At 55.9% G+C, this 22,354-nt stretch overlaps 1 protein-coding gene across 2 annotated transcripts; it reads left to right on the top strand.

Annotated features, from left to right (window-relative positions):
- Positions 1–3,110: 3,110 nt before the first annotated feature.
- Positions 3,111–21,440, top strand: Pwwp2b (PWWP domain containing 2B). 2 transcript variants are annotated; one of them, XM_028869463.2, is made up of 3 exons: positions 3,111–3,270; positions 9,592–10,982; positions 20,722–21,440. In XM_028869463.2, the coding sequence occupies exons 1-3, from the start codon at positions 3,146–3,148 to the stop codon at positions 20,733–20,735; spliced, it is 1,530 nt and encodes a 509-aa protein (XP_028725296.1). In that variant the 5' UTR covers positions 3,111–3,145; the 3' UTR covers positions 20,736–21,440. The 2 variants fall into 2 exon arrangements, with proteins under 2 accessions (XP_028725296.1, XP_028725280.1); XM_028869447.2 differs by having other exon boundaries at positions 9,592–11,290.
- Positions 21,441–22,354: the final 914 nt, after the last annotated feature.

The raw sequence follows: 22,354 nt of genomic DNA, 5'->3' as shown, positions 1-22,354 counted from the left end.
AACCAATCCCAGCTTCACCTGCACGAAGGTCTCTGATCTCAGGCTGCTTGGAGTGGCAGCGTGGGGCCGTGTTTCCAGCCACTGATCCACTGGTGCTGACAGGCAGCCCCCACCCCCTCCAAGGTCACACAGAATACTGCAATCTTAACCCAAGGTCCATAACCTTAGCCATATGGTTTTCTGATGAGTTCTTTTCCTAATCCTGAGATATTTCCTAATGGGAGAATGCCACAATTATCCTGATGTTTAGGGGGCAGGATCTCTTCAGAGCAGCCCTTGCAGGGTGGCCAGAAGGGAGCCAGTCCAGCTTCCAAAGCTCTATGACCCATAGGAGGTCTAGGATTTTCAGATACAAAGACTCCATGAAGCCTTCCCATGGAGGACATCTGGGGAAGCGTGGCCTGCCCACTGCAGCCCCCAGGGAGCCCTGGTGTACTCTGGTGCCCCACTCTCTCTACACAGTGCCTAGTGAACCAGGCTCTAGGGCCTGCATATCCCAGGTCTCCACCCAGACCAGGCCCGTAGATTCTATCTCGGAAGCCTCAGCTCTGACCAAGTCAGGCGTTGTTGAAGGAACTGCCCGGCAGGCAGTCCCAGCCAGTAAGTTCAGAAAAAGGAAGCAGGGGCAGGCCCAGGTATGCTGGGGTGAGTTGTCTGGCCAGGCAGCCCTGGGCCAGGCCTGTGGCTATGGGCAGCACTCTTCATGGTCATGCTTTGAGAGCACTGAGAGTCTCCCCACCAGAGCTGTGTTGTGAGTCAGTGAGACTCAGAAGGGCAGTGTTCTGCCAGGACCTGCAAAGGCATCATCTGCAAGATGGAGGCAGGCACGGGGCTAGTGGCAAGAAGGGGACAGACAGCTGTGGAAGGTGAATCTCGAAGCCAAGTCCAGGCTCCAAAGCGGAAGCAGCTTGGGACCCGGCTGCCTTCCCGGTCCAGGTGGGCGGGGCCTAGGATGCGCCCCTGAAAGGCCTGTGTTTAAATTGCAAATCCATCTCCTTGTTGGCTGCTTAAATATTCTACCGAACAAGGAACAGGTTTTTAAAAATGGCTTCCAAAGACACATTAAAATACACAGCGTAAACCTGGCAGGCCGGCCCAGAAAGCAGCACAAGAGGGCTGTGGCCTGTGGCCCTTCCCTCTACTCCCCAGCTCTGACCACCAGCAGCCAGGAGCTTCCTGCCACAGGCCAAACCCTAGGTTCTGTCTGTCCCTTGCGTCTCTGTGTCCCTCCAAGCCAAATCTGTCCCTTACCACAACCAAATTATTCCTGGTGACATCTCGGAACTAATAGGAACGCCTTACCCACACAATAAGCTGGCAGTTTTCAAGGTGTTCTCCTGTCCTTGTTTAGCAAACTTACTTTCCACCCCTCTCTAAACTGAGGTCCCTCCACAAGGGTACCTGCTTGCTCAAGTGTCTTTCTCCACGGCCCCTTCCACTGGCCCCTCATAGCCCCAGTTGCTCAGAACTTGTGGGTGTCCCTAGCTTGGGAGCTACTGAACTGGGGGGAGAAGGGGGGGTCCTGCTATGGTCTGTCCTTTTGCAGGCACCCCCAATACTCAGGCACAGATGCTCAGTTGGTATCTGGGGCTGAGCGAGTGGGCAGCCACCCACCAGCCATCCACCTGGGACTGGGCTGGGAATGGTTCCTGCAGCCACCATTTTTGCTCCAAATTTTGCTGCATCCAGCTCTGGAGAGAAGGCGTGAGGATAACAGACGCTTGGGGAGGGGGGGGGGGCGGGGTGCCCATCCGCAGGACTCCGCCCAGGCTTTCTCATCTGCTCTGGAACTAGGGCCATGGTCGCCTTAAGGTGAGGTAGAGCGGTGCCAGAGGCGACCTCGACTGTCCTCAGCGGGCGTCTGTGGCCGCAGCCCTGAAGCAGGAGGTCCCAGCAGGGGAAAAACTCCATTCCCAAGCTGGGGCAAGGGCTCAGGAGACCGGTGGTTAGGGCCTCAATGCCCTCCCGGTGCCATCAATCAAGGCGATGCCACCAGGCTTAGGGGCCCGGGTCGCAGACGCCGTTGGTCATTGCAACACAGCCGACCCTAGGGGACAGTCAGTTACGGGTTCCGAATCCGGATCCAAAGTGCAAGTGCTTGCGGAAGCCGGAGGAGGTCTGAGGTGGCGGTCAGGCGTCCGCCGGGCGCCGCCACCTCCCACTCCTGGCCAGCCTACCCCCGCAGGCTGGGCTGCGCGCGCCTGGGAGCCCGGCTCTTGCTCTCGGGAGGCGGCTCTTCGTAACGTACACTAGGCGAGGCGCGTTGCGGCGTCTAGTCCGGGGAGACCTAAGAGACGGGTCCTAGAGCTCTGAATGGAATTATCCTCCCCAACGCTAGTGCTGGCCACCCCTGCGCTCGGTGAGGTCCTCACTCTGGCGCGAGCCCTGTTGTCGCCCAGGAGGCGTCGAGCACACCTGGGTAGCCCAGTGCTAAGTCGCCCGTGTGGTCGGGGCGACACACAAGGCCGCTTTGCAAGAGTCCCACTGGTGTCGCTCAGCACCCCGAGTCTCCTCGGCCAGGCCTGACTCGCTTCAAACACACGCGCCCACAGACTTTCCCAAGTACTGAGTGGACATAGGAGTCGTGCGTAGGAGACGCTGCCAGGGTACACTAGCACAGACTGCTAGGCAGGGGACCCCAGGGTGCATGGGGGAAGGGCCCCAGGCTGCGCGCCGGGTTAAGGGAGTGGCCCCGGGACAGGATCAGGAAGGAGGTGGGGCCCGGGGTGGGACCCAGAGCAGCAGAGTGGGGGAAGGGCCTGGGCCCGGGGAGTGTCCCTGCCACCCCTCGGTTCCTGGCAGGGCCTCCTAGGGGGCATTCCTAGCCAGCGTGGCGGCAAGATTAACGAACCCTCCTCTCCGCCCGGCGGGGCCCCGCAATGCGTTGCCAGTCCAGCTCTGAGAGCAGGCTGTGGGGCGCACACTGCGGGCGGACCGCCCCACGCCCTCCGGTTCCCGGGAGCGCAGCCCGCGGCCGCGCGCCCCAGCCCAGCTCCGCGGTGGCGGCCGGCAGAGAGAGCTTTGTGACGTCAGGCGGCGTCACGCGGGGCTGACCCGGCGGCGGCGGCGGCGGCGGCGGCGGCGGCGGCGGCGGCGGCGGCGGCGGCGGTGGCGGGCGGGGGCGGCCTCCGGAGGCGGTGAGAGCATGGAGCCGCGGGCCGGCTGCCGGTTGCCGGTGCGGGTGGAACAGGTCGTCAACGGCGCGCTGGTGGTCACCGTGAGCTGTGGCGAGCGCAGCTTCGCCGGGATCCTGCTGGATTGCACGAAAAAGTGAGCGGGGCAGGGTCGCGGGCCCGGGACTCCTCGGAATCCCCCGGGACACTCCCCCGCCGATTCAAGGTTCCGATGCAGGCTCTTGGGCAGAGCGGCAAAGCCCGGCGCCCACTTTCAGTTTTTCCCGGGCCGGGGTTTCGAGGCGCGCCAGCTGGCCGCCGGTCTGGGTGCGAAAGTGGCTCTCTCCCAAAGTCGCGGTGACTTTCGGGGCAGGAGAGCATGCGGCCCCGCAGAGGGGCTGCGGGAGCCGGCCGGGACTCATGGGAAGCATTGCCTGAAACTCCGCACATCTGCCATAATTAACGCACTTTTCTTTGTTCAGAAGCACTGTTGATTCGACTGTTTGCAGAATTGTGATTCGTTTAAGGGGGTCAGTTACGCGGTGGCCTCACCTGTCACAAAAGGGAGAAGCCCTATCTCTATCGTGGGTCCCGAGGCTTGTAGGAGTGGCTGGTGGGGACCAACTGCGACGACTGCGGGGTGTAGAAACACTGATGTGGGCGAGGTGCCTCGCGGGGGAGTGGAAGATACAAGTTACGGGGCCAATGCCTCTACTGGAGGGGCGCATTGGGCTCAGCTCCTGAGACCACCTGTGCACCCCTTGCAGGGGTTTCTGCGGCGCAGAGCAGCCACCTGAACCCGGAGTCACATGGCAGTGCGCTGTCACTGCCGGATAAATGATTAGGCATTAATCAGTCTGTGACTCTTCGGCTCCAGCCGGGCTTTATTCTGGAACTGGGAACAGAGAAAGGCTCTGCTTTCAAAGACTCAACTTTTTCCCTTCCTAAAACCCAGATCTTCCTGGGTTCCCAGCACAGAGCGGAGTCCTTCCTCCTCTGACAGTTACCCTGCTGACATTATGTCTTCATTAGATGTGCCAGAAGCCATTTATGCACAAGTCATGTGACTTAACATATGGCCTCCCGTGTGACTGGTGCCCCTCTCTTGTTGGTTAGCACAGGGTGATGTGGTGACTTTCGGGGACTGCCGAATAGCCACCTGAGCGCCTCCAGCGAAGGCCCTCCCCCACCCTGCTGATGGCTGCCCTGTCCTCCCTAGGCAGGTCTGGCTCAGTCCTCAGCCTGCAGGGCTGCACCCCTGCTCTACCTGTGCAGCCTGCTCTGGCCTCTCTCCCTAGAGAGTGTCTGCAGCAGAGGACTTGCGTTTCTCCAGCTCTTCAGGCTCCAGTGCTCAGAATAAGATAGGCCGAGGTAGTTCTAGCTTGTGGCTGAGACTGTCTACAGAGATAGTGGGAGAGCCTGAGGCCCATGGCTAACCTGGCTTACTGATCCATGCACCCTTCATGAAAAGAAGCTGCTGGGATCTTGAGAATGGGAACTGGCAGCACAAGATGCGTGGGTGTCCGTGCCCCACAGACTACCATAACCAAAGCCCCTCGGAGCCTGGAGCGCAGCCTCCCTCAGTGGTCACAGCTCTTCTCTGCAGCTGGCTTTGGTTGCGGCTGTGACTTTGCAGAGAATCTGAAGATAAAGCTGCCTTTCCCTGCCCCTCCAGCCTTGCAAGGTTTGGCCTTGAAACTATCCCTCCATCTTCCCCACCCCTAATCTTTCCTTCAGGCCACCCCCGGTTTCTGTTTCCAGTGTTCTAGCCATAGTATTATAAGTTTCAAAGCTAATATTTACAGCCCTGCTTGCCAGGCAGGACCCAGCACAGCTTAGGAATGGTCTGGGTGTTAATTGGAAGCAAGGTCTGCTTTTAGCCTACGGGTCCACACGCTGACCTCCCCTCCCAGGTACCAGCTTCTCCTCAGGGTCCAGTACCAGTCTTTGCTTCTATGGAGGCCCAGTCCTTGGATGTGGGCCAGGGAAGAGCTCCCAAATCCTATTTCCTCCCACCTCAGGGGAGCATCTGGGTCTCAAAGCAGCAAGCAGGTCAGCATTCCTGGGGTACTGGTGGCGTTTATAGCCATCAGAGCTCCCATAGTTTGGATACAGACCTGATGGCCCGATTGTCCTTTATGTCCTGATCACTGTGTGTCCCCCTTGCTAGATTGGAAGTATCACCTGGATGGCCCCATTCACATAGGCTCCTGGGTGGAAGGGGCTGAGACTGGATCCAGCCACCACCTCACCGGTGTTCATCATGGAGTTATTGAAAGATGTTTTCTCTTTTGATCTCTTTCCCTGTCTGCAGATGGTTGGGGAGCTCTGAGAGGTCTTGCCTGCAAACCACCTGGCACAGTGCCAAGTACCACCCCCCACTTATATCCTGAACCTGCTGCCTGGCAATAGAGCAGCCTGAAGCAAGTTCTCTGCTGCTCTGGGTACCTGTGCATTCCTTTACATTCACTGAGCAGCTACACTGTGCCAGGGAGTGGGGTGAGCCTCTGCCAAGCTGCCTCTGTGATCCCTACTTACAAATTTGAGGATCCCTTCCAAGGTGTGCTGACCCAAATCCTTCATGAAGGGGTGGGGTCGACACTGTTCTGCAGGCCGTGTAGAGGTATGTCTCTTATTGAGCAGCTCAGGGGAGGTAACCCTGGCTGAAGGGTAGCCTGCAGACAGCAAAGGCTCACCGACTCAGGACTTCTACTCTTTTTTTTTTTGATTTTTCGAGACAGGGTTTCTCTGTGTAGCTTTGCACCTTTCCTGGAACTCGCTTTGGAGACCAGGCTGGCCTCGAACTCACAGAGATCCGCCTGCCCCTGCCTCCCGAGTGCTGGGATTAAAGGCGTGTGCCACCACCGCCCGGCGAGCTGTTGATTCTTAAACATCACCACACAACCCCTGAGCCCATCTGCTGGGATGGTCAACGTGGCATCCTCTGTGACCAAGACCACAGCCACTACTGCCTGTCACCAGGCTAAAGAGCATTACATTCTGTCCTGGAATATACCATCCAGGATGGAGGCTCAGCTGCTGATGGCTATTCACAAGAGTATGTAGTAGGCACAGAGGTCACAATAGCACTGAGACATCCTCTCTGCCCTCAAGGGTCCCAGGTTCCTTGTGCATCACAGCTGGTGTGCTGGGGGCTTGGTTGGCGTGCTGGAATTGGGGGCTTTATCATCGAGATGTAGGTTGGCTGAGTGGGCAAGGAAGACACGGGGGTGGGATGGGCCTGGTCTGAGCCTTAGGGCTTACGGACGGGCAGTATTGGTGCTAATAAGTCTTTGATGCTAGTACATGCAGGATGCAGGATCCTCACCTATTTTCCCTTGGAAATCTGGGGTCAGTGCCCAAAGACGTGGGGTAGGTCCAGCTGTATGCTCTGGAGAAGGGGCTCCTCTGGTGTCCAGGCTGTGACTTATCCTGAGAACCTCCTCACCTTGACTCCCAGAGCAGAAGTGGCCCCCGGAGGCCTCTGGGTACTTTGCAGTCATGAGCAGCCCATTCTGTTTTCTGCAAGACCTTCCTGCTCTTGGCCTCCTATCCAGCTCTAGCCCTATTGCTTCCTGGCTGTTTGCTGGGCAGCAGAAAGACCACAGGGACTTTCTAAATGGAGCCCTGGTGAACAGCTCAAGGTGGGGCCTTGGGTGTTTGGACTTGGGCCTTCCTGGGGCTGCAGGCTCCTGGCAACAGAGCTATGTAGAGAAGTTTCCGCAGGCTCCCGCCCAGCTTTGCACATCCGCATGCCTCTGATCCAGGAGCCTGTTGACTCAACCCTCAGGCAGTGGCAGGATGGCCTCTGCCACCACAGGCTCAGGGAGGAAGGCCCCAGAAAGACGGAGGGGGGGGGGGACTGCCACTTGGGTGCCAGCAGCCCCATGAGTCCTGGGTCTGCCTGCGGATCTGGGAAGCCGGATGGAGGCAGCTGCAAGCAGGGGCAGCCCAGAGCTCTGGCAGGCAGCCAGAATTGTATTCTTACTGTCCATGGGCTGGCCTTAGCCAGGCTACTCTGGGTGAGTGGCTGAGACATAATACCCGCAGGTGAGTCCCCAGGGACATGATTTGGTCACTGGTGCCTTGCTGGGGACTTTGGGCCAGGCCATATGCCCCCAGGACTGTGTGTCCTCATCAGAACACGGTACAGGAAGAGGCTCGGTGTTCCTGGGAGCCCTGTTCCCTGTCCTCTTTGTTACTACTGCTTTTGCTTTTGGATATGACCCCCCTCTTATAACCCGGGCTTCTCAACCCTGTGCAGTTTCCCCATCTTTTCCTGAAATCAGAGGTTCTTTGCTCTGCCTCTGAGTTCCCCAAGACGCTATGCTTCTAGGAGATACTGGCTCCTACCCTGGTGAATCATTCCCTAATCTCCAGGCGCCTCTCCTACATACCTACCCAAAGTTAGCCATCCCCAAAGCTGCACCCATTCATTCAGCAGGCCCTCTTAGTCCACTGTGAACCCTGACAGGTTCCTCTCGCTGCCAAAGCCCGTAGCACTTCCTGTGGGCCTCTGTCCTTGAGACTGGTCAGCTTGGGCCACAGCCTGGCCTTGCCGGGGTTGCCAAGCCTTGGGAGCCACAGGCTGTAGCACACACTCCCCCCCCCCTCCCATGGGCCCCAGGCCAGGCCACAGTTTGTCCACTTGTTTTCCCCTATGCCATGGCCATCTCCATGCTTGGAGGTAGCGGATCCCAACATCCCAGGACTGGGCAGCGGGGACATGTTTGCAGGTCCCTTCACCTCATTGTCTTTTCTGTGAAGAGGGACTGTCACTGCTGGTCATTCCGTGGAACTGCTAAAGGGTTAAAGGAGCTTAAGTCAGAGCCACGGCCCCAAGCTCCACTGCCTAGATGCCGGAAGCACTAAAGCGGAGCCCTGGAGCGGAGCGCCATGGCCTCCCTAAGTTTAGCAGTTAGCCTCAGCGACTTTCATGGCTCCTAGGGGAAGTCATCAGCCAGCCTGCCTTGACCTAGGGTGAGCTGTTCTGATGTTTACCCACCAGGCAGGCCTTGGGTGTGGCCGGAGCAGGGGCAGGGCAGTAGCTCTAGGAAAGAAGAGTGGCCGCCTGCTGCTGGGCCCATGTCATTTCTGAGGAGAATCTGGCCCCTGGACTCCGAGAAAGGACCAGCCTGTAGTGATGCTTGACGGCCCTGGCCCAGGTCAGGACCTGGGTTTGCAACCAAGACACTGGGTGGCTGTCGTCAGCATACAGAGTCTGACTAGGCCTCTGGGACAAGCAGACCCCCTGGAGTGCCCTCTGCCCTCTGCAGCACCTGTCAGGTGGTCCAGCACGAGGAGGAGGGGAGGGATGGACAGATAAGAGGAAGGGCTAGAGGGAATCCCCACTTCATGCCCTGGGTGACTGGAGGTGGGCAGGGAGGTGGACTTTGGATAATAACTCTCCATCCCCGGTCCCTTGTCTACTCTGCCTCCCAAATCGGCCGCTTGCCCTTCCTTCCTGCTGTCTTATGGCCTTCTCTAGCCCTTAGTCGCCTAGGCAGGGTACCTTGTTCCCAGTTCCCGGGATGACCTTCTTGACCTCCACTCCCTTCCCCAGGACCTGGATGTGTGTTAACTCTCACAGGAATGCTACGCTCCCTGGGGCGGGTATTCCAGCTTCCCCTTTCTTCCAACATCCTCATTAGAGCCACTGTGCTGTTTTCTGAGGGTGGGGTCTAGAGGTGACAGGTTGGCTGATGAGCCTTTTCTAGGGGCCTTGGAAGTAGAGGCCAGTTGTGAAGCTTTGGGAAGCAATAGGGCCCAAAGGCTGTGCTTTGGTGCCTCTGGCCTCTAGGTAGCAGAAGCTGGGGCTGTGACTCTGGTTCCGGCCAGGTGTGGCTCCCGCTCTGCATGTGCAGATGTGTACAAGGCAGCTGGGGCCAGGGTGCTCCATAACACATTCTTTTGTTGTTGTTGTTGTTTTTTTCGAGACAGGGTTTCTCTGTGTAGCTCTGCACCTTTCCTGGAACTCACTCTGTAGGCCAGGCTGGCCTCGAACTCACAGAGATCCGCCTGCCTCTGACTCCCGAGTACTGGGAATAAAGGCATGCACCACCACCGCCCAGCATCCATGACACATTCTTAGGGTCAGCAGGCTTGTGTGGGGTCCCCAGCAAGTCGAGTCCCTAGTTCTCTTAAAGGAAACGACAACTGAGGCGCATGAACAGAGAGGCCTGGGTTCTGTGGCTACTGGCCACGGGGCAGGTGGACTCCCTCTCAGGCCACGCCCTGTCTTGGGATGCAGATGTTCTTCTCAGGTTTCTAGAAGCATGTCAGCCTTCAAACCACATGTCACAGGACATACAGGGCCTGGGCACCTGTTTAATGTCAACCTGTCCCTGTTTAATGTTAATCTACCGCTCTGGATCTAGATACTGATGGCCTCCCAGGCCTAGAGCTTGTAAGGTGACAGGTGGCGGGCATAGGCTGGAATTCTCGCCGTTCTCACTCTGATTTTGTTCCTTTCTACCAGGTCCGGCCTTTTTGGCCTGTCTCCATCGACTCTGCTGCCTCTGGCAGACAACCCCTCTGTCATCAGCTGTCATGGCCAGGTGCCTAAGGAGGGGACTGGAGAAGGGATGCAGCCGGAAACAGGACCTCTGCCTCCTCACCACAAAGACCAGCCCCCAGAGAAGGACCAGCCTCCCAAGACAGCTGGGCCCGAGCCGCCCCCACCTCTCATTCCACCTCTGCCTGCTGGGAACCTGCCTCCCTTTCCACCCTACTTTGAGGGTGCCCCTTTCCCCCACCCACTATGGCTGAGGAACACCTACCAACAGTGGGTACCGCAGCCCCCACCCAGGACCATCAAGCGGACCCGGCGGCGACTGTCCCGCAACCGGGACCCTGGCAGACTCATTCTGAGCACGATCCGCCTGCGGCCACGCCAAGTACTGTGTGAGAAATGCAAGAGTACTGTGAGTCCTCAGGAGGCCAGTCCTGGCCCCCTGACCACCCCCAGACCCCGCCGGAGGCTAGGCAGTGGCCCTGACAGTGAGCACCGCAAGCCGGAGGAACCAGAGGACAGTGACTCCATAGCTGGGGCCACCTCGAGGAGGAGCAAGAGAGAGAAGCGGGAAGAGGACAGGGTTCCTGGAGAACGTGTTCCACGGAGCCCAGTCATCAAGATCTCCTACAGCACACCACAGGGCAAGGGTGAGGTGGTCAAGATCCCATCCAGAGTGCACGGCTCTGTGGAGCCCTTCTGTCCCCAGCAGTCTCTACAGAATGGCAGCCAGGACTTAGAGGTAGCGAGGGATGTGGAGCCCAAGGGTGGTGGTGACCGACCACCCAGCGGGCATTCTATTCCCAAGCTGAAGCTGACTCGTCCATTGCCTCCCATCTCAGACCTGCCGCCTCCCAAAATCCGCTTGAAGCCCCACCGACTGAGGGATGGGGAGCATGAGCCTCTGTACAGGGCTGAGCTGGTTGAGGAGCTGAATGGATGCCCCCGAGGCCCCCTGGCCAGCTCTCCTGCTCTCTTTGCTGATGGCTCTACCCATGGGCTGGAGGATTTGTCTTCTGGAAGTTCTGGTGAGGACGATGACCTCAAGAGGTTTCCTCAAGGTAAACATGGACGCGGTAGCTTGGCTTTCCTCGTCGACTGCCCGGGGAGGAGAGCAGATTGTACCAGTGAATCTGTGTGCAGCACCGACAGCCTGGATGAACTGAAATCATCTGGTTCAGAAGTGACATCTCCAGACACAGGAGACCTGTCATCTGGTGACAGCGCCTCTGTGCCTTCCTCTTCTGCTGACACTCGCCAGACAGTCCCTCCCCTCACGGTCAGGCTGCACACGCAGAGCGTCTCACAATGTGTGACTGAAGATGGAAGGACGGTGGCTGTAGGGGACGTTGTGTGGGGTAAGATTCATGGTTTTCCTTGGTGGCCAGCGCGTGTCCTTGACATCAGCCTTGGCCAGAAGGAGGATGGAGAGCCCTCTTGGCAAGAAGCGAAAGTCTCATGGTTTGGGTCTCCAACTACATCATTCTTGTCTATTTCAAAACTGTCCCCTTTCTCTGAGTTTTTCAAGCTGAGATTTAACCGTAAGAAGAAGGGGATGTATCGGAGAGCCATAACTGAGGCTGCTAACGCCACACAACACGTGGCCCCAGAAATAAGGGAGCTCTTGACCCAGTTTGAAATGTAACTTTGGTTCCTCCGGGAGCAGGTGAGTGTTGTGTCCACTGGGTACCTGCTGTTCCCAAAGCAGTGATCCTGAGCTGGTGTCAGCAGCCAGCCCCCAGGGAGCCAGACTTTGTCCTGTTGCTCAGCAGGGGCTGTCCTAAACACTAGTGCCCTCACTGATGTTGACCCAGAGCCCACACATCCCAGCAGAGATGCTTTAAAGGTTCTGATTATCGGGTGTGTGTTTGTGATTGTGAGTTTTGCAGCCGGTTAATCAAAAGGAAGCCCTCCCTATGAGTCTTCTGCTGGGATTTTTGAGAAAGGGATGCGGTTTGCCTGACTCTGACTGGGGTAAAGGGCGAGCAGAAGGATAAAGGGCGGGCCATCATCTTCTGTCACTCTGAGGAAACTTCTTTTACTCTCTTCCCTAGTGGCCTTCACCATCTTCACTAGTAGCCTTAAAGCTCCTGCTTATGAGGGTGCATGCCATGCTGGCCAGGCATCTGGGGGGCAGGGAAGTGGGGGGCATGGTAAGGAGAGCATCTTACCCTCCAGTGGAGCTGGCCTCAGCTCCTCAAGCAGGCTGTTCCCCCTCAGCACACCCCTCCCTCCTTCGTTGCAAGTGTGGTGGTCACCGCATGGTTCTGAATGCCGCATGGTTCTGAATTTCCAGGTGCACCCAGTTCTGATGCCCTGGTGCTCTGTACAGCGTCTGGGTCTCTCATGGAAGAACTCTGTAGTTTAGTAGTCAATCCTCAGATGGACTACAGGGTCTGGGGCATTGCACCATGCGCGGTAAGGGAGTGTCATCATTCAGGCTTGTGGGGGATCACGGGGTGTGATCACATGGAGTAGGAAGGCTCTGGTGGATCTGTAGTCACCATGTGGGGTGTCTGGAAACATGAGGGATACAACCTGCCTGCACTTACACAACCTGCCTGCACTTCTCGCTGGGCATACTCACATCTGATAGCCACTTCCAGCTGTGACCGCCCTGGTGATGATGACTCTGGGAGGTCTGGCCTAGGGCTCTCTTCCTGGCTCCAGGCAGCCTCTTTGTTTTTCTTAATCCTTGGCTTAATGTGACCACAGAGTACAGAGAGATGGAGGTCAGTCAGGTCAGGTGATTATACTCAGAGGACCGGAGCAGTGCATCTCCCTCCAGCCAGACCCCCAACTTGGTCTTAGTTCCTTCAGTGACTGATCTGCCCAGACCCTCCTGCTCACGCCACCATTTTGGCATCATGCTTTCTTGGATGATAGCGTCAGTCTTTCAGGTTTAGCGGGGCCAGCTGATGTCTGGTTCGGGAAGAGGGGTCTGGGATACCTCTCAAGCCTGTTCACCGCTATGTCAGTTAAACTGGAGGTGCCAGGAGATGAAGCAGTACTGGGGGGCAGGCTTTGGGGCCAGCTCTCGGCCTGCTCTGGCACCTACCTTCTCCACTGCTTCCTGGTTATGCATAATGTCTCTTTCTCTACACAGCCAAGCTCTAGTTTCTCTTCATTTTGGGGACCTTTGTGTAGAATGAGGCAGGTAGAAACAGGCATTGGCGGTTGTGGCAACAGCCTCCGAATCTCTCTCTCTCTCTCTCTCTCTCTCTCTCTCTCTCTCTCTCTCTCTCTCTCTCTCTCCCCCTCTCTCTCCCCCTCTCTCTCTCTCGGTTTTTTGAGATAGGGTTTCTCAGTGTAAGGAACTCACTCTATAGACCAGGCTGGCCTTGAACTCACAGAACAGATCCACCTGCCTCTGCTGGGATTAAAGGTGTGCACCACCACACCTGGCACCTCTGCATATCTTAAGGCAGAACACCCATCAGGCTAATCAGAGAGGTCAGCTGACTTGCCCTGAGTCCCGGTGCTGTATCCTGGCCCTGGTAGAACCTCAGCTGCAGCCACACCCAGTCCTGGCACACTCTCCACCTGGCTGTGCCTTGCTGGGCCCCTCCTCACGCTCTTCCCTGCCTTGGCCCTCTGTTCAGCAGCTGGTCGTGGCACTGGCTTGACCGGAGGCAGTATGGATGAAGGCTGAGAGCCCCTGGCATGTGCCCCAATTATGTGGCATAAACCCAGGTCCTGGTGAGAGATGGATGGAGTCTAACCTGACTTTCAATTCCCATCATAGCAGCTGTGTAGACCCAGGTGGTGACTGGAGACGCCTACCCAAAGGGACCCCTGGGCTCTGGAAGCCCTGCCAGGCCTTAGCTGCACTTTGGAGAATGCAGCCTTGTAGGTTCTGGGCGGCCTTGCTTATCCGGAAGCAGAGGAAAAAAATCTCACCCAACTGGTTTGCCTGGCCCCCAGGTCCTGGGCTGTGCCTGGACCAGCATGCACCCAGCAGCCCTTTGCTTTCCTGGGAGTGTGGAGCGCTGGGTCTCTATAGCAGCAAAGTGCTCAATGGTGCTTGTCTGGCTGGTGTTTTGATTCTGTAAGGACTTTATAAACATGGAGAGGAGGCTCCTGCCAGGCAGGTCAAGTGCTCATCAGTGATCCGAGCTGGTGTTTGCAGCTAGAACCTCCTGCTGTATGAATTGGGGTCCCCTGGTGGACAAATGTGCCTTGCACTGTCCCTAGTGCTATTAGAGTTAAGCCCTTCCAGCTGGCACAGGCGGGGAACCTGGGGACCTGGCCCTCCCTAAGCAGAAGCTGTTGAAATGCTGATGGGGATCCAGGGAAGGGCATAATTGCTGGCCTGGGCATTTGAAAGTGGGAAGCTGCCTAGGGATAGAGCTCAGGTAGAAGGAGAGGCCTGCTGGAGAAGGCCAGGTACCTGAAGACAGCTGTGATGGGCCAGCAGTTCTTCAGGATTTTGGGGTGTCTGTGGCACTCTCATGTGTGCTGGGAGCCATCATAGGAAGCACAGCCACATGTTCCCTTCCAAAGGCACTGAGCTCAGTATTCCCACCCAAGAGACCCTATACTCACCTTGATGGATGGCTGAAGGACCAGCTAAGGGAACTTGGTGTGGACACCCTGCACACTGGACCTAGATGGGGTGGGGTGGGAAGGGCCCCTATCAAGGACTTTCCTGGGACATGGTGTCATTGGTCAGACTCAGTGACTCCTTCAAGTAAGTCCTGATCCAGATGTATAGGCTCGGCTGCCCTCACTCCATACGTGCGCAGAGATTCCAGTTTCCTTGTGTACCATGGGGTGACAATGGTACCCGTTTTGTGGATGAGTGAGGGGTATACAACATTATGGGCTTAGGAATGAACTTGTAGGCAGATTTGGAGGTGATGCCATACCTTCTCTAGCTACACTGGGGTTGTTTACTCAGGGGCTCTGGTGTGAGTTTAGTGGTTGGGACAGGAAGCTCTTGGGGATTCTTTTGTGGAAGTAGAGCCTCTACCCCTGGTTGGACAGGGCAAGTTTCTGCTACCACCCATGATGCTGCCTGGAGCCCTGTAGAAGCTGGCCACCCAGCTTTGTCCTCCATACGAGTGGGTGCTCCCCAAATGGAGAACTTGACTTTACCTACCTCTCAGACCAGCAAAGATTGAAAAGGGCTGGTTTGATTCCACATTATTACTATTATTATTGTTATTTTGGTTCTTCGAGACAGGGTTTCTCTGTGTAGCTCTTTTGGAGCCAGTCCTGGAACTTGCTCTGTAGACCAGGCTGGCCTTGAACTCACAGAGATCGGCCTGCTTTTGCCTCCCGAGTGCTGGGATTAAAGGTGTGCGCCACCACCACCCAGCTTGAGTCCACATTCTTGAGGCTGTGATACTCCCTCTCCAGCCCCTGGTCCTGTCTTCCTCCTTCCTCTAGCTAGTGTGCCTGTCACCCACCCTGCAGATACTCAATTGGATATGGGCTAGCAGGGTGGGTAGAATCCTGGAGATAATCTGTGAGTCACAGTTCCCAAATTAATGTGTCCTAATCACACAGGCATGCTCCAGGAAGGAAGGGACAAGGGCTTTGAAGCAGATCATACGGTCAGAACCCAGACCTACACTGTTATCTGGGAGGGCTTCCTGGAGAAAGTGACTTGAGATCTAAATCAGCTGTAGGGGATTGTGGGAGGTAGTTCCAGGGCAGACCCTGTTCCAGGTGCTGCAGACTCTGGCCTGGCCCTAGAAACAATGGCGCCTGAACTATAGGACTCAGAGCAGTGAGCAGGTCCAGTCATCGGTGCTGAAACAAGCTGGAGAGAGTGGGCAACGTATGGTGTTAAATCCTCAGACAAGAGGGTGCTGCCTCTCCCTGCCCCACAATACTGACCTCAAAGTGACCCTGGTGGGCTAATGGTGGCAGAGTGCCCAAGGCCTGGCTTAAAGTGTCTCTGGTGGAAAGCTCAGAGCCCTGGTACCCCAGGCTGAAGGTGAGGGGCATTCTTTATGACATGGGTGGAGACAGTACTGTGGGAGACAGAGTAGGAAAGGGGACCTTGCTATGGGTGGCAAGGCTGTACTCAGGACCTCAGTGAGGAGGGATGTTGTGGGGATGATAAGAGAGTGGTACCATAGAAGCAAGAAGAGGGTCCAGGAGAGTGGGCTGACTCTCCCCGAGGACAGGACGCCATATAGGATCAGGAGGACTCAGGGCTGACAGTAATGGGATGGGGCCTTGCTCACCCTGTACCGCAGCACTCTTAAGAGGTACAGCATGTCTGCCCAGGTAGCCTGGGAGCTACAACGGTTGATGGTGCCTCTTTTCTGTTTTCTGGAGTGCTCAGGCGATCTGCGGACAGAGGCACAGAGTTGGCAGGTAGCTGCTGCGTGGACTGGAAGTTATGTCACTTCCCTACAAGGAAGATGGGGTTGCCATCCCAGGACCTAGCCCCTAGGACAGTGGAGACATCACAGGCCCCAGACATGAAAGCATCCAGGCCTCAACCTTGGGTGGCCGGACTGCCGGGCTGAAAGCTTTCCCGGGGAAAGTTTGTCCTGTGGCCATGGTAACAGACTGCCGCAAAGGAGGGCCTACAAACACCCCCATGTCCTTTAGCATCAGAGGTCTGAAATCAAGGGTTGAGCTCAAGTGGGCCCCTCTGAAAGCTGGGGAGGGTAGCCAACTCTCCAGCTCCTGGTGGCTTCCAGTGCTTCTGGCTGTGGCCATGTCCCTCTAGTTTGCCTCCGTGATCTTGGAGCTCCCTCCCCTTCCTCAGCATGGTATCGTAAGCCGCCCTTCTGACAAGGACCCATAATGACTTCGGGGGCCCACCTGCAGAGTTCAGTATAATCATCTTAGGAACACCTAATTGGGTTATATCTGCAGGAGTGTGCGGTAGAAGCTGACGTGAGCAGGTTACAGACATGAGGGTCTAGGTCTGCGGGATACTATCCACCTCTCACTCATCCCTGTGGGTCAGCATTGCCAGCTTCTCGGTCGTCGGAATACCTGCACACACTGTCTGTTTCCATACCTGCACACACTGTCTGTGCCCAGCCTCTCACGGAGCAGAGAGAAGGCTGAGCTTCACGGATAGACTGGCCCTGCGCCCACGGAGGCAGCAAGGGCCACTGCCTCTGTGCCCCACCGCACCCGCCTGATTGGACAGTAGCACCTGCAAAGGGCCATTATGGTACGGAGCTCCAGGGGGTCTGTGCTGTGAGGGAAGGAACTGTTGTTCCAGAAAGATCCGTCTGTGAAGGCGTTTGAGACAGCCAGTTCAGGGAACATCGTGGCCCCTCTCGCCTTCCTGCTTCTTGACATTTATTTCTCCTGGGAAAGTAGATATTATCAGGATCCAGTCTATTGCAGGTGCTAATGCACTGTGCCTGCTGGGGGGAGAGGAGGATATGCCCCCCAGACTCCAAGGGCACTGTGCGCCACCCCCAACCCCTCAGTGTCTCCCCCATCCAGTCTTTGAACAGCATCCCTTAGTGGAACGCACCAAACCAGCTCTTTCTTCTAGCACTTCTGGCCCCCCCAGACCCCCCCCCCCCCCGTGGCTTGTCAGCTGACTTCTGCGTTGCTTTCAGGGAATTCAGGTCCTCTGGGAAGGTTGTAATTATTTTGTTCCAGAAGGAAACTAAGGCCTATAATTCCAGGCCTTCTACAGGGGCTCAGGCCTTCCCACCCACTGGCTCCCAGTGGCCTGTCCCTGCCACTGCCACTGGGTATCATGTGGGAGCCTGCAGGCAGGCAGGCAGGACAGTTGGGGGCAGGTAAATGGGAATAGCAGGTGTTAGAGTGTCTGGGGCATCATGGGCCCTGTCCAGAGTCTCTGAATGTTCCTACCCGTCTGAACCTTTTGGGCCAAGTACTGCCTGTTTTCTGTCGAGAGGCCGTGCTCTCCACACCCGTCTCTATATGTTGGTCCCTGCCCCCACCTGCTTTGGGCTTCGTCTCGTAGACCCCTCCTTGGACTGCCCATCAAGAAGTTACTCCCTTTGGTCAGTCAAAGTGCGGACTTGAGGCGGTCACATAACCTGCTATCCAGAGAGAATATTTCCAGTCCCCACCACTCATGGTGGGCTCGAGGCTCACCTAGTCACTGGTGAGCTGACTGTGTCATCCTTCCCAACCACGCGTGTTCTCCTTCCTCGGGCACAGTGGCTGTCCTGCAAGGCCAGGCTGAACAATGGGTAGCTCCCTGACAGACTGACAGGGCAGATGTCCAGTGACTCAGGAGCTGCGTCCTAAGCCAGCGTCCCCTAACCGCGTAGCGCTCGTCAACATGCCCCACTGCTTCCGGCCAGCAGGAGTTCCTCTGCTGCTGAGATTGCCCACCCCAAGTCACTCAGTCCATCAGCCCCAGGCCTTCAGTGACCACGGCATCTGGTAGCAGCCCTGCTTCCTGCCCCACCCAACATCTCACTCTCGCACTCTACATTTTCTGGCCAGGCCTGAGGCGCTCGCACTTCCTGAGAGCCCAGGCCTGGGCCCGGGCCCGGCTTGCTCTTACTCCTGAACTGTTTACTGGTTTCTGGTGTTAACACTGGGGGGTTCCTTTTTTTTTTTTTTCTCATAGCAAAGCTTTGACTCCTTAGTGGTATTATAATAATGCAGTTACTAATTTTATATATCCAAAACTGAATTGCTTTTAGTAATGCATGTTATACATATCTTTTACTGCATTACAATACAGTATGGTAGTTTTAGGATATAAGACCACTAATGTCTTCCACCAGGAGGCCTGGCCACCAAGGTTGTCCAAGTGATCGATAACACAGCCGTCTAGGACCTCCACATTCCTGTGTTTCAAAGGCCTTGAGGACAATTCCTTTCTGAGTCAAGTTGTGACACAAACATAGCAATACAGGTTTATTTCATTTGCATTCATTATTGTATTTTTAAAATCTAGCCGTGTCTTGTCACGCTGTGAGCATTTCTGCTTGGCATCCCTCATGGTCCCTCCTGACCCCCTCAGAGTCAGCACCCTAGTCTGGGAGGCTTGTCTCTATGATCTTTACATAAGCAAGCTCTTGAACACTAGCCCCTGAGGGCTGAGCAGTGGCAAACAGCAACTACTTTTGGGTTGTTCCTGTCCTTTCTTTGGGGAGCTGAAGGGTGAGCCCCCTAGGTTTCTTAGCTATGGAGAAAGCTGGGTTTGGGTAGAGAGGTGCCCCAAGCTGCAGGGTGGGATGGGATGGGGTAGGATGAGTCTGATGTTCTGTAGGTTTCTGGGGTGGCCTGGTGTTCTCGCGTGTCAACAGCCCAGAGCCGCGAGGCCTGCTCTGCCATGCTGGTCACAATGCTGGTAAGGGGCCAGCTCCCTGAGAGTGGGAGGGAAAGGCTTCTTTGAAGGCCACAGTTGTAGGACAAAGAGAGGCTCGAGGCCAGGAGCCGGCTCCTCTCAAAGCTTGTCCTTTTCCCCCAAGGAAGGTTTCTACTGCTGGATGTTTTAAGGACATTTCCAAAGGTCAGGCTATGGTGATGGGAGAAACTTAGTTTTAACTGTCTCCCAGGGCTGAGGTTTTTTGTTGCTGTTGCTGTTGTTTTTCAGTAAAGCATGGCCTCAGTATGAGCCCCTTTCAGACCTTAAAGCACTCATTAGAAGTGGCAGAAGTGGTTTTTAGTCGTGCCAACACCCCCCCAACACACACACACACACACACACACACACACACACACACACACACACACTATACCTGTTACATCTGCACAGACCCTAGACCTTACAGGCATGCCAAGGCCATTCAGAGATCTGGGACTCCCTACTCACAGTGGCTGTCTCTCCTCACGTGTGTTCCAGCCTGGATGTAGGTCAGCCTGTGGGGCCAGGGTAGGTCAGAATGCTGAGCACCAAGAGAGCTGTGTGGTATATTTATGGGCCACCTTTACTTTGCTTCCAGGGTGATGGGAGAGGCTCCTCACCCCAGGACCTGTTTGCATGTGGCTCTCTGACTAACATAATGCATCTTGATGAACTGAGGTCCTCTGATTCTCAAGAGCCTCCAGGGGCCCAGAGAACCAGGTTGCTGAGGGGCTGCAATTGTTCAGTGTGTCCATGTGTACACACACAAACATGCATGCATATGTACACGAGCAGAGGATCCTTGTATGCCTCCCACTGTGGGACCGCAGGTAGTTGCTCCAAACTCTGGTCCTCAAATTTGCACAGCCAGTCTCTCCAGGCCCTGGTTTCTAGATTCTCCCAGGTTGGGCATTCCCTATAGTCTTTTTCCCGGGGAAGATGGGGATTTTGTGTTCTGGGCATTCTTCCCCATCAACATGTTCAGAAACTTGGCTTGCTGAATGACAGTCGGGGTTTGTGTGCGTAAACGGAACCCATCACTGCAGATCATACAGGATTCTACTCTCCGAACTTTGCTGTGGCCCTACTTCCTGTCTGATTTGCTTTGTAGTCCTGTTGCCTGCCTATCTATTTGCAGCTCTGAAGAGAAGTCTTTCAGTGCTTCAGACATATTAGGTATCCATTTTAGCTTAAGACTGCTGAGTTGACACATTTCTCCAAAACACCTCAGCTAAGCACAATGCTTACAGATATCTGTGCTCACTGGGTAGTGGCCGTGGTCAGGTCTGGAGCTGCAGAATGGTTGTATCTATAAGCCAGACACCCGGGGCTGGTGCCACACCCCCCTCCAACTACACACACACACACACACACACATCACCATCATCATTATCATCATCATCATCATCATCTGTGTTCAGGTCTGCCCTCCCTCACCCTGGGGGGCAGAGGACATGTCCTGGTAAATGGGGGGCTCAGGATTGATTCCCTATGCAGTGAGCTCATTGCTAGAATGGCAGACATCCCCCCACAGTGTCCCAGTGTTTGGCCCTCCTATTGGACTTGGCTGATCCTGTGGTCAAAGCCTCCCACTATCTAAGATCCTCTGCTTTCCTCAGGCATGGCTAAGTCCCGGGCACCACAGGTTGCGAGAACAAGAGAGGTATGGTGAGGGCTGGCAGGGGAACTGAGCAGCCTTTAGGGACTCTGCAGAGCCGTAGCGCCCAAGGCTGAGAAGACGCTGAAGCAAACGTGGAAGTGCCTGGACCCTCTAGGGTCCTGTTCCCTACACCTGACCCTCGGTAACACCTGCCTTTTCTGCTTCTCTCAAGGTCACCGACACTGAGGGTGGAGCTGCTGTCCTGGAACTTCTGTCCGAGGGGCCCCTGTGCCTCTGGCTGGCTGTGTGCAGAAACATGCTGGGCACAGTGGTTGGCCTGACTCCGGGTCCCCAGAGGAGCAGGTGTGCATGGGGAGGAGCCACGCTCAGGGCACCTGGCTCCTCTCTCGGCTGAATGTATCTGTTCCCTTTGATTCAGGCTTCGGCATTCCCAGCTGAGAAGTGTCCTGGAGCTTGGTGACATGTTTGCTGCTTTGTGTGTGAGCAGCTGCCAGGCGTGGGCACCCTCAAACAGAAGCAGCGCCTTCTGCCCAGCCTGTGAGACTTCTGAGTGGGTACAGGGCACCCTCCTGGGCCTGGCCTCGGCTATTCAGCTAGAGCTGCTCTGCAGGCTTGAGGAAACCAAATCTCACGTCTGAGGTTCTTCTCCAGCCCTGGGGTGTAGGGTCTCTGGGCTCTTGAGCCAGGAATCTAGTTGTCTCCTCCACATTCCTCTCAAAGCATGGGCCCCCCCGGGCTCCCAGCCCTGGCCGGCAAGGCCGCCCAGATCTGAGATGCTGCTGTGTCACCTACTGTGAGGGGGAGAGAAAGGGGGAGGGCAGAACTGAAAACAGGCCTCAGGTTAGGACATACCAGCTCTGCCCTGTGAGGCCACATTCCTTTCTCCTCTGTCACTTTCCAGACCAAAAAGAAAACAGAAAGAAAAGAAAACTGTCTCTGCCCCTTTGTTTAAGCACGAAGAGGAATAAACAGGAGTCTGGGTTGAGGCTCTTGTCTGAATAGCCTCCAAAGGGCACCTGCCTGACCTGTGAGAGAGGGTACCGCCCTCTGATGGGGTGAAGGAGGGCCTCGGCCACCCCTGTCAAGGTGGTGGTGTGCCTGTTGTATTGCTCACTCACAGTCACCTGACGGGATGCAAATTTGAAGCGAGCGCCACTCTTTGCTCCGAGTGGTGGCTTCAGTCTCCTGCCTCAGGCGGAGCTCCCTTCTGGTTCAATGGTCCACTCTGAGTCCCTCAGGCAGAGGCTTGGGCCTGGAATGGTTTGGCTCTTTCCTCCTGCGGAGCCTTCTGGGGCGCACCCTTTTCTCCCTTTGCTCAATTCGAGTTAAAGGATGCCCTGAGAGTGCAGTGGTGGCTTTTCCTGTTCCTGATTTTAATGGAAAATATTCTGAGTGTTGAGGGTGCCATGGCCCTCAGGAGGAACCTGTGGGCGGGATGGGAGCGCTGGCTGCCTTCAAGGCCTTCTCCGGGCACAGGAAGGAGAAGGGGCTTGATGCAGATCCATTACTGAGGTTCTGGATCTGCTCTTTGGAGTTGGGAGAATGCTTTCCCAACTTTTTGTAGCAGCAAAGCCTTCTCCACATTCAAGGCCCCCAGGAAGAAGTGATACCAGAGACTTGCCCCCAAGACTATATATATATATATATATATATATATATATATATATATATATATATATATATATATATACCATCTCTCTATTTTCAGGATCTCTCCCCACCATCCTGGAGGCCCTTGTGTCAGGAGGGATATGTCTTGGTGAATGGGAGGTTCTGGGGTTCCCTGTGCAGCCAGCTCATGGCTAGAGCAACAGCTCTTCCCCCAGAACCCCAGTGTCTGGCCC

The sequence above is a fragment of the Peromyscus leucopus genome, chromosome 1 (assembly GCF_004664715.2).
Source record: "Peromyscus leucopus breed LL Stock chromosome 1, UCI_PerLeu_2.1, whole genome shotgun sequence".
NCBI classification, from domain to species: Eukaryota; Metazoa; Chordata; class Mammalia; order Rodentia; family Cricetidae; genus Peromyscus; species Peromyscus leucopus.
This window is presented reverse-complemented; position numbering and strand designations above follow the sequence as displayed.